The sequence below is a fragment of the Nicotiana attenuata genome, unplaced genomic scaffold (assembly GCF_001879085.1).
Source record: "Nicotiana attenuata strain UT unplaced genomic scaffold, NIATTr2, whole genome shotgun sequence".
In the NCBI taxonomy this organism is placed as follows: domain Eukaryota; kingdom Viridiplantae; phylum Streptophyta; class Magnoliopsida; order Solanales; family Solanaceae; genus Nicotiana; species Nicotiana attenuata.
This window is the reverse complement of record NW_017672555.1, coordinates 28,963-40,443: the sequence shown is the minus strand read 5'-3', so window position 1 is coordinate 40,443 and position 11,481 is coordinate 28,963. Positions and strand designations below refer to the sequence as shown.

General features: G+C 43.5%; 1 protein-coding gene across 3 annotated transcripts; it reads right to left on the bottom strand.

Moving 5' to 3' along the window:
• LOC109213654 lies at positions 1–10,059 on the bottom strand. 3 transcript variants are annotated; one of them, XM_019377474.1, is made up of 7 exons: positions 4,435–10,059; positions 4,096–4,349; positions 3,864–4,008; positions 3,027–3,228; positions 2,645–2,944; positions 1,865–2,571; positions 1–1,091 (listed from the first exon to the last, which is right to left on the bottom strand). In XM_019377474.1, the coding sequence occupies exons 1-7, from the start codon at positions 9,547–9,549 to the stop codon at positions 438–440; spliced, it is 7,377 nt and encodes a 2,458-aa protein (XP_019233019.1). In that variant the 5' UTR covers positions 9,550–10,059; the 3' UTR covers positions 1–437. The 3 variants fall into 3 exon arrangements, with proteins under 3 accessions (XP_019233019.1, XP_019233020.1, XP_019233021.1); XM_019377475.1 differs by having other exon boundaries at positions 1,865–2,556; XM_019377476.1 differs by having other exon boundaries at positions 3,027–3,210.
• Between the last annotated feature and the right edge of the window lie 1,422 nt (positions 10,060–11,481).

Here is an 11,481-nt window from a genome sequence, read left to right as displayed (position 1 = left end):
TTAATTGTCGAAAGATCCCTTTTTACTAAAACATGTGGCAAAACTTCTCTGAGTTGAAGTAGTGAAACTGGCACCTAATAGAAAATTTACGACAAATTAAATTAACTAAAAGATTTTTGACGCCGCTCGAATTATGTCCAAACGCAAGCTAAATTAATGAAAAGCAGCCAAGCGAAAAGGAGCTGAATGTTTTTGCGGATAACAGCCATGCACAGGGTTTAATATCACTCAGCAGCCAAACCACAACTTAGTAATCCATGTTTCGGACAAAATTGAGAGGATAACTATAATCACCAACCAATTATCTAAGTCCAAATTAAGTTATTTTCAGAAGCCGTAAATGGAAGAAGGTACCAAAACTAGCTTGAATGTCCCACTGACAAATATTCTCAAAACCAGATCCTTCCCTATCAAGATCTCTAAACCATGTAATTTGCTCATCCCGTGGTTTTTGTCCCACTGATGGTTTGCTTTGCCACGTATATTTGTTTCACCTTAGTAGATGGAAAGCCCTTTTCTGCACCCAAAGACTGATTTCTGCCATGGAAACCCATTCTCCGATGGGACCAATCATTTCCAGCCATATTTCTTTGAGACATTCCCCCACCCCTGTGATAGTTATAGCCTGCATTTTGACTCTGCTGAGCAGATGTATTCTTCTGTTGGGAATGTGTTTTGAAACCACTGCTGGCCGGCTCTTTACCGTTGTTGCTAACACCGTTTCTAAGACTATCATTTTTGCCAATATCTGCATTAACACATCCAGAGGAGCTTTGACTGACATGACTCTGAGCAGAACCACTAGTAGTCCCCGACTTAGAAGAATGTACAAGACCCAGTTCATCAGGAAACTGAGCTGCATTGGCAACTGTTGCCACAGTAAAACTGGGGGTACCATCAGAGGCTTCAGAAGGATGAGACTCCAAGAACCTACTTGTATTCAATGATTGATCAACAGAATGACCGTGCCCAAATTTAGAAGGCAATGCGCCTTCAGCTTGCTGCTGCAAGTGATGAGAGATGGGAACAGAATGAAGAGGTGACGCAGGGACATGAGACCAGCAAGCTTGGACTGACATTTCAGGTGCAGACTGAGTAGAAACCAAAGCAAAGTACAATGTTATATACGAGAACTACTTGCACCAATGGATCACACAACAAAAATCTGGAGCAGTACAACAACAACAACAACAACAACAAAACCTAGTATAATCCCACAAGTGGAGTCTGGGGAAGGTAGTGCGTACGCAGACCTTACCCCGAACTGGTGAAAGTAGAGAGGTTGTTTCCGATATATCCTCAGCTCATCTAGAGCATTACAGATTCCATATTTTAAGGAGCATATCAATAAGTTCTGGCAAGTGTATTATGTTTTTAAAAAAAAAAAACATTGTGCAAAAGTTACATCCCAAGAAATGGAAACAATTTCGACTATGTCAGAATGAATCAAGTGAGAGAATAAAACATGTATTCTCCATCACAAAGGGGAGAACAATCTTTGTTTTTTTGACATAATACACTTGCCAGAACTTATTGATTTACTCCATTAAGTATGGAATCTGTAATGCTCTAAATGAGCCGAGGGTATATCGGAAACAACCTCTCTACCTTCACCTGGTAGGGGAAAGGTAATGTCTACGCAAACCTTACCCCTACCTGGTGAAGATAGAGAGGTTGTTTCCGATATACCCTCGGCTCATCTAGAGCATACAGATTCCATATTTTAAGGAACATTTCGACATGCACTCCTTTTTGTCTTCCCCCCCCCCCCCCCCTATCGGGAGAAAAAAGAGAAGAAAAAAAAAGGGGTCGGGGGGTGATCCCACAGATCAACTCACATCGCTGATGGAATCGCATTCCTTACCTGGAATGGAGATACATCAAACATGGCCAAAGGAGAAGCCATGGGCATAATTGGTGAAGCAGGGCCAAGATGCTGGATGGTAGCAGGCATATTTGATAAATTCCGCTGAGAACCAGCCAAATTTACATTATTCATATCCCCCTCGGTGATACACATTGCGGAGGATGAGGGTGTATGCTTCCAATCAGGCTGCTTTCCAGAAGGTAAATAAGTGGTACCCATAAAGCTCAATCCAACCTGGCCATACTGTCCAACTGGTGCAAAATGATTATAGACCACCATGTGCGGTGGACCTTGAACCCCAGGGATACCTCCAGGTGGGCCTATGAAAGGGCCAGTAAACCCTGCTGGATGACCATAGAATGAGTCCAACGTAGAATGGCATTGCTGCCATGCACCAACAGGACCTGAACTAGATGCAGTAGCCTTCTGTGACTGTGATTGGGAGCCACCCGACTCTTTATGTGGACCAAAGGCAAAAATAGGACCACCTAACACAGGATTCATCTCATAGAAAGGAAAATGTGACGGTGGGCCACCCGGAAAATGAGATAGGATTTGGCTCGAAGAATTCTGCGGACTTGGCAGGGGATGCCACAATGAAATCGGAGGAGTTTCAACATTGAGATCAGCAGGAAGAGATACGCTAAGAGACTCTTCTGCCCTTGATTGGCTGCTCAATTGCTGATCGCCTGCCATAACACAGACTGATTGATAAAGGTTACTGACAGAACAATCAAATGATAAACAAAGCACATTGGGATATTTCAACATCCGTACCTTCAAAGGTTTTAGCTTCTGAAATAGCAGAGCCTAGTCCATTCCCGACAATTTCATCACTGCTGATAGCTGCTACAGCAACAGCAGAAGCAGCTGCTTCAGCTTCAGCCTCACAATCTTGTACATTTACACATGGATCATTTGCACGTTTGTCTTTCTCAAAGAAAAGGGTACAATCACTTTCATTCGGAGAAATATTACGGGAAATTTGTACTTCAGCTCGATTAGAACCTGGAGCTCCAATCCCATGTGAAACAACACGATTACTAGTATGAAGGACTGTTGGGGAAGTAACAGCACCTATTAAACGGTGGATTAGATTACCCGAACAATATAATCGCATCTCAATAATACATACATATGATATGACAAGGAGGGTTACCAAATTGAATTTTCTCGCCAGCAAGCAGGGAGTTAATTGGACTTGCAACAGAAGAAAAAGATTTGTCCTTTGTTAAGATGGAAGATGATGGTAAGATGGGCTCAGTGACTGCACCACCATGAGCTCCAACAGAAGCTGCATGTGCTTCAAATCTGGCAGGGTTCATAGCCTCTTCAAGTTGGCTCTGCGACAAGGTCATAACCTATGCCAAAGTGAGTCAGAAAACCTCTCAGAGCCAATGATTGCAGCAATAATGACCCACAAAAAATATAGATCCCATAGCCAACACACTAATAAACAAAAGACCAACGAGCAATAACACCACCAATAACTAAAGATTAAAATATGTGAATATCCAGTAGCATTTATGAAAAAGCAGATGATAAAATCCCAGTAACAAAATAAGGCATTATTTAGCTGATGCTCAAGAAAGATATCATGTCGGACTTCTGGCCCAAATATACCCAAATATGTTTGATACCATATCAACAATTTGGAAAAGAATACTCACTCAATTAATTTTAGGTTTGCAAGAGGAAAACTAATAGTAGAGTGGAAAATAAGGCAGCAAACACATATTTTGAATCGGCAGATTACAACTGGTGAATCCCCGCAAATAAAATGCTAGCACATAAAAACTTTTAGAAGCATAGGTGCGCAATGGGACTGTGTCGTTTACTATCGAGCTAGCAAATCCAGCGTTAAACTTTTCATTGGACATCTCATCAAAGTATAATTTGAACGACAGAAATGATAGTGATCTAACTGGAAGTGGTATCCTGACTGCATAAAACATCACAGATAATTAGGTGGACTAAAACCGACAAAAGAAAATACCTGTTGATTGATCTGTGCACTGCACCATGAGTTTAGAGGTGATGATGTAGCATTCTCTGTATTCTTCTCGCTCTCAAACAACAGGCCCGGCTCAAGGTCATCTCCACCAGCAGAAACAACACTACCAGAGGTGGTTTGGAGCAACCTGTCGAAATAAATGAATAACTTACTAATAAGCATTTCAGGAGGACAAGAAGTTCTTTTGCTATGATTCTGCCAATAGAACACATACTTGGCAGTATAAAATTGTTTATCGGGCTGAGATCCATTGCTCCCTGAAGGAGTTCCAATTGGAGCTAGTGGCTGAGACACCACGGTAGTGTATCCAGTGGACACATCCTTATAAACAGATCCGTGCCCTTCTGAGGCTGTAACATCTGAATAATTATTCTTATTTTGTGGTTCTCCACCCACAGATGCAAAGATTTTATTTGGGCTAGTTGCGATTGCAATACTTTGTCTGGTCGTCCGAGGTTTGCGTGGAGGCTGAAAACATGATTAAGAAAAGGTTAAGATATAACATCGCATAAATATCAAAAGGTAAAAATAAATATGAAAAGCTCGCCAAAACCTTAGAAACACGGGATTTCGCCTTGATCTCTTTTTCTCTTTGTTCTCGCCGATCATTCAGCATTTGCCTCTTAGACCTGACTTCAATAAAGTCATCTTCATCGCTAGGTGCTTCGATGCCAGGCTGTTTAAAAACACGTACAACACCACTCTGCAACGGGGCATCAACATCCTCCTCGGATATGTTCCTTTTATGATTTCCCTCGCCAGCGTGTGAAGTATTCTGACTTTTGTGTAGCACAGCCTTTCTGTCATCTTTGCTTGGCTTGTTACTGGAATCAACCTCATGAGAAGCAACATTTGCTGACATAGGATCAAACTCTACATTTTGCTTCTGTAGCTTACTAGAGAAGGATCCTCTCTTTGATCCACTTTTTGCAATAATTACTGCAGCAGATCTCCCACCGTGATTTAACTTCTCACCAAGACCAGTGTCATTAGAAAAAACCATGCTGGATGACTGCATGCTATCTGAATTTTCCCGGATTCGAAACTCAGTTCGCTGAACTGTTCGACGAGGCCGTCTCTGAAATCTACTTGACTCAGAATAAGGACCATCAGAAGTTGGAAAAGATGACCTCAACCCAGAACCTTTTACAGCATATGTGAATCTTTTTCCCTTGTTGCCGTATGCTTGGCCTTGAGCCCTGCCCCCAGCATAATTTTTCTCATTAGGAACTGACCGAGTTGATGGCAGCATAGAGGACTGCTTGCCATCAGATCCCTTCCCCTTATATGGCTGCAAATGCCTATCAGCATTAGTCAAGCCCTTAGCTTCAGCTTGAATAGCTGACTCTGGGATAAGCTTTCTATCACTAGCACCTGCAATCCCGGTAATGTTGGCTGTAAGAGCTTTGCTTTCTGCACTTACTTGTGCTGGCTTACTGTCATTATGTCCTCCAGGCCTCAATACAGAAGCATGTTCTTGATTTGCTGAAAGAGATTGAACATTGTCTTTCATCACACTCAGAGTAGAAGCATCTAGAGCAGGCTGGGGAGGCACAGAACCACCGGAGTTCTGACTGGTGTTGTAATGAGCCTGCACATTGGGCTGACCAAAAGACATTGACTGAGCAGTGATTGGCACAATCCCTTGTGAGACATTAGATGAATACCTGAGCTGACCAAATTGAAAGATGGGAGGCTGTGATGGATGTATATGGGTAAGGGATGGACCAACTGGTGGATGGAGATGAAGAGGCATTTGAATGGAACCAATTTGGATGGCTGGTACTGGAGAAGGTATTAAAGAAGGACCAGAAAACAGCCCAAACTGAAGCTTGACAGGTAAATCAGGCTGACTAGAAGATGTTAAAGTTGACACACTAGTCTGACCAATAGAAGATGGAGTGCCAAGGGATGAGAAAGTTTGCTGAGCACATAAGCTAGGGCTGCAATACACATCAACGCCATCCAATAGATTTGAGGCTGCAGCACTGTGAGATTCAGTGCTCACTCTAAACTCAGATTCTTGCATAATTTTTTCAGTTTCTTGGACCCTGTCGGAGGAGCTATCCAAACTAGCCCCAGGGAGGGCCTCAACAGGATGAAGGCACTTTTCATCAACTTGAACCCCATATACAGATCCACCTTCAGAGGTTTCAGGCCTATCAAATACACTTTCTTCATTCCTTGAATTCCTCTCAAAATCATCACTTGGTATTGCAACTTCGACACCCTCATCAAAGCCCAAAACCAAGTTATCCAATTTGTGAGATGATTCTTCCTCGCCTAATTGGAGATCCTCAAATTCTTGGTTCAGGTCAGGATTCTCATCATCTGCTTCACGCACTTCATCCTCTTCCCTATAACCATCTTCATCCTCATCATACTCTTCTTGCTGCTGCAACTCACCATTATCTTCCACATTCCAGTCTTCATCCTCAATAGCAGAGATAGAACTGGAAGCCGTCTTCATGGCATCTTTTGCAGAATTATCATTTAAGAGAGCACATTCATACCCAGAGAGACTTACATTTTTTCCTTCTGCGGAAACAGATACCGAACGAGAATCTCCAGATTCATCCAATTCATCATGAGAGAGATGAGGCGGAGAGTTCGGAGGGCTTGTAACAGATAGAGAAGACTGTGAATCACACCTTGGGCTCATATCTTTATTCAGTTTAGTAACTTCTGCAAGAGTGCTCTCCTGCAGGGGAGCAACATGTTCAGATGGATGGCCACCAAGATAGCCTGTCTGCCTCGTAGAGTCACCTCCTCGATGATGGGTATAATGGCTTTCATTTTCAATAAGGTTCGACGAACCAGGGTGATCGTTCATACCCCTGAAAGTTCTCTGCATAGTAGAGAGTACAGGTGGAGGAAGCACGCGTGGCTGTCTCACAGAATGCCTTGACTTACCATAGGAATAAGGTTCATCTGCTTCAGAATTTTGATATAGCCGATCTGAGTAAGGAAAGCGAGTACTGCCACGAGAACGAGCTTGCCCCCAACCAATATCACCATACCTATCTGAAAGATTATCATGAAATTCTGTGTCCATGTCCCTGTTCCTGGTGTATGAATCAGCATCCATAGGAAGGTTCCACCTATGCTCTTTCCGATGGCCAAATTCATCCGTATATCCTTCTCGTCCACCTTTGGCATAACTACCAGAAGCCAAATATCCAGCTCCTCCTATAAAATCTTTTCGGGGAGCTGCTCTGCCTCCAGCAGATGCATCCTTTCTTGGACTATGATGACCAATATCTTGGTCCTGTAGATGCACTGATGAGCTACTTCCATTCTCAAGTGCATCCCCTCTCCACGAATTAATAGGTCTTCCTCTGTCTGGAAAATTTGAAAAAATTTCTCGAGAGGAATAGTGCTGGGAACTAACATCAGCAGATCTGCTTAAGACAGGGGTGTCAAAAGATGCTGAAGTTGTTAAACGTTCCACCATTCTTTCACTCTCATCCCAATTATCCACATCAGCTCCCCCTGAAACATCAATTTCCTTGTTCATGGCAGATATTTTGTCATTGGTGGTGACAACTAAAGTATCCGTTTTTGGCCCTTCAGCCTGCCTCTTGGCTATCTTGGCCTCCAATTCCAAAAGCTTTAGCTTAGCAGCCTGCTTCCTCCTTTCTTCCTCCATAACAATCCTCCTTTTCTCTTCCTCTCTAGCAATTCTCTGCTCTTCAGCTCTTCTAACTGCATCAAGCCGCTCTTGCTCTGCCCTCCAAGCAGCTTCTCGTGCCTCATCTTCCAATTTTCGTCGATGCTCTTCCTCTTCTCTAATCAGTCTCTGTCTCTCCTCTTCCTCCCTTCGAGCTTGCTCCAATGCTCTATCTTGTTCTTCCATAATTCGTTGTCGCTCAAGCTCTTGCATCTTTTGAACTCGTTCCAGTTCAGCCTCAAAGGATTCTCTGACAGGGTCATAGAAATCGGTCTGCTTAACCACATCTTTTTTTCTCTTGATCACTGCAGAAAGTCCTCCAGGAAAGAGATCCCTTTCATCAAATCCTGCAGATTCATAGTCTTTCAGGTATGGATCCTCTATGTATGGCCTTTCACCCCTTGAACGGCCACCTTTCTCCCTGCTCACATTCAGAACAGGATCAGTCATAGGAAGTGATTTCCCAATGGATGCAAATGAAGGTTTTGACCCGGAGTTGTTCTGAAAGCCATCACGCTTGAATCTGCTGGGCATTTCACTACCAAGGCGATCTTGAGTCATGTGCTCGACCCCTCGACTGTTGGATGATTCTGTTGCATGATTCCACCGTTGTCTGCTGTCAGTAACAAGACCCGTGTCTTTCCTTCCGTATGAATAATCCCGACTTCCAGTAAAACTTTCATCACGAGCGGTGTCCCCAAAATGTGGTGGGACATACCTGTTATCTTTCCCTAAATCTTTGTTAACAAAAGATTCCCTGGAGCTAACAACATTCCTGTCATTGGCAATGTCTGGAACTTTACCATCCCTAGGAAGGATTGAGTTCCTCCATGTGCTCCCTTCCCTCCCTTCTCTACTAGGTATTCTCACATCCCTGCTATAGGTGTCACCTCTCAGGGCATCCATGGTAAACCCATTCCCAGTCTGAGCCTCTCTAGGACCCCTCCTTTCAAATTGATTATGAGCAGTTTTATGGGGCAACACATTAGTTCGAGGCAGGTCAAAATCCCTATCCCAATAATTATCAACTTTCGAAATCCCAATATCTCTGCCCCTATCTGCAAATACGTGTCCAGTATCACGTTCATCATCAGCCCAATCAGACCTAGGATTCAACCGGACTAATGGAAGTGGCCCCGGAAAGAAATCTTCCTGCTTCCGAGGTTGATCCGCCCCACGAGCACTGCTTAAACCATGTCTTTCAAACCCATTTTCTGCAAGGCCATTTCCAGTTGCATGACGTGAATAGTGCCCATGAGGACGCATATCAACCACTGAACTCATGTTGTAACTGTCTCTTTGTTCGTCAGATGTTCCTTCACCAGATAGGTGCTTCTGCTTTTGACTCAAACCATCCTTTTGCTTGTTTGCCGGTCCAGAAGAGGCAGGCAATGCAGCTTGAAGAGAAGGAAAATCCTCGCCTCTCAAAACGGAGACTTTCTCAGCAGTCATAGGAAATGTTTTTGCAGGAACATTAACTGCAGCTCCAATTCCAATTCCACGAGCTGAAGGGGGCATATAGGATCCACTAACCTGGTTGTTGATGCCATCAGCACTATGCCCCGTCTGATCCAAACCATCAACAACAACCTGACAGTCACTTCTCACATCTTTCTCTTGCAATGCAACTGCAGCAGCAGCAGCAGGCTTAGTCCAACCCATACCAGACGAGGATGGCCTCGGCCCACTCCCTTGACCACCACCTCCCAATGCCCCACCGCCCGATCCTGATAAATCAAATTTCTCATGCTCTTTCCTCAATGAAGGCAAATTCAAGGGGGGTGGAACAGATAATTTCGCCCCAATTTTCTGGGTACTCCGATGCCGGGACAGAACAACCATTCCTCCACCCCCACTACCAGGCCGACCACGGCCCATCCCCCCGGCCTGCCCATAAGAACCACTATAAGATTTACTATCATGATGAGAAGTATGTCCATATGATTTATTCAAATTCACAGACACAAATTTGCTCCCAACGCCGCCATGATTGGCCATATCAGAACCCCACAACGCATCAAAAGTGTATATAACAATGTTTTCTCTAGCCCCCAAAAAAATGTTTATCGGCCCCCAAAATCTCACTGTAAAATGATCCAATAACAAAAACCCTAGGAACCCAAAAAATAAGAGTAGTAATAGTTTAATTGGGGATAAATTTATTATTACAGCTAATAAATCGAATAGAAGTATAGAACAGATATTGAACTGTATTACAGGTTAGATTAGGGTATGGATGCAAAGCGGGTCGGAAACGGTTTGTTGGACCAGGTGAAAATGAGCAGGCAGGATAATGAGCTTACCTCCGACGGCGTAAGATATATGACGGCGATGTTTAACGTGCGCCGCGTATAGAGATATATAGAGAGAGAGTGAAGGACGTTAGAGAAGAAGCCCTACTACTGCTCTAGTCGTCGGACAATAGAGAGAGAGAGAGAGATTACTTCTCTTCGTTTGGAGAGAGAAAATTGGGGTGAAACAATGAGCGGAACATTAGGGATTATCGTTTTGTCTTTTCCTTTTGTTCCCCAAACTTATTATCTAATTACATTTATCTCCACAATGTTTATTGGATTTCGTCAGTGTCGGCCCTCGACTCCGTTTCTTTTTGGCATAATTAAATCGATTAAATGCAAAAATTGTTATACATGGGTTGTTATAACTTATAACTTATAACTGAGAAATGGAAAATGTAAGATTAATTGTGCTGTGATCTACCATAGATATCTATGCTGGCATTACAATTTTTAATTTTTTATATATATATTAATATAGATGTATAGGGTCAAATTTGACCCTCAGCATCTCTACGCCAGTGGGTACGCCCAGTGAGTGTACGCCGACTAACGTAGCGGGTACGACTCGGACGTGGGGACAAAAGCGACATCGTTTAGGACTTAGTGTCTTCACTAGGGAGACGTTACCTATCTTTGTAACTTTTTGATTCTTTCGAGGAAGGTCTCTTATTATATAAAGAGACCTTCACATTGTAAAAGGGGGATTCGGATCTAATACAACTCTCCCATTTTCTGGCTTTCTCTCTCTATCTCTACCTCAAACGAACATATCTTACTGAGTTCATATTATCACTTTGCAATACTAGATCTACCACAATAATATCATCTTTGCATCTCTAGGATTACTATATTTGATTACGATTTACCCTTTTCTTACTTTTGATTGTTTTCTAGCTTACAAAGTATATTGTTAACTTTTGAGCCAAACAATTTGGCGCCGTCCGTGGGGATTTCGAGAATCAAAACCATAGTATCCACCTAGAGATCAACCAACTACCACTCTCTACACCACACAGAAACAGAAAATGGCCGAAAATGACACAAGATCGAAAGCGATATTGGGTGTCACTACTAATCTCCTTGGCCCTCTCAACGAGGCCAGTGACGATAGCATCCCGAATGCAACCTCTAGCATCACACCGGGTGCAGAGATCTCACATTCCCCATCCGAAGGTCTGACGATCTTGCACGAAAAAGGAGCTTCCACATCTGCGGCTACAGAAGCACCCTCAGCGGTCAAGGAGCTACTGGAAAGATGGCTAACAAGCACTCTAAGCGGCTTAGTTGAGAGGTCACCACAAAGTAACATCGGGTGTACACCAACGGTAGGTATCACTGCTGCCGTGGGTGAACCGGAAGTTGCACTAGCTAATGACAAACCCATCGAGACGCAGACCAACGATAGCACGCTAACAGCCATCCTAAAGAAGATGGAAGAAATGGAAAATGAAAACAAGGCGCTCCGCAGTCAGATGAAGGAACATCAGGAGAGGGTCGACAAGATCCCCGGTGCTCCCAAGTTGCTACCAAAACGCGACGTGGGAAGGTTCGTTGAACAACCATACGCTGAAGAAGCTGCCCCTCACTCCACCCCAAAAACCTTCAAGATGCCACCCTACTTGAGGGTATATGA

Excerpts from the sequence above, each read along its gene's own strand:
- LOC109213654 (XM_019377474.1), bottom strand. The coding sequence starts at position 9,549 with ATGGCCAATCATGGCGGCGTTGGGAGCAAATTTGTGTCTGTGAATTTG. Across the intron at positions 4,350-4,434 it reads CGAAATCCCGTGTTTCTAAG|CCTCCACGCAAACCTCGGAC; the intron begins GTTTTGGCGAGC and ends TCATGTTTTCAG. Across the intron at positions 1,092-1,864 it reads TTGATGTATCTCCATTCCAG|TCTGCACCTGAAATGTCAGT; the intron begins GTAAGGAATGCG and ends GTTTCTACTCAG.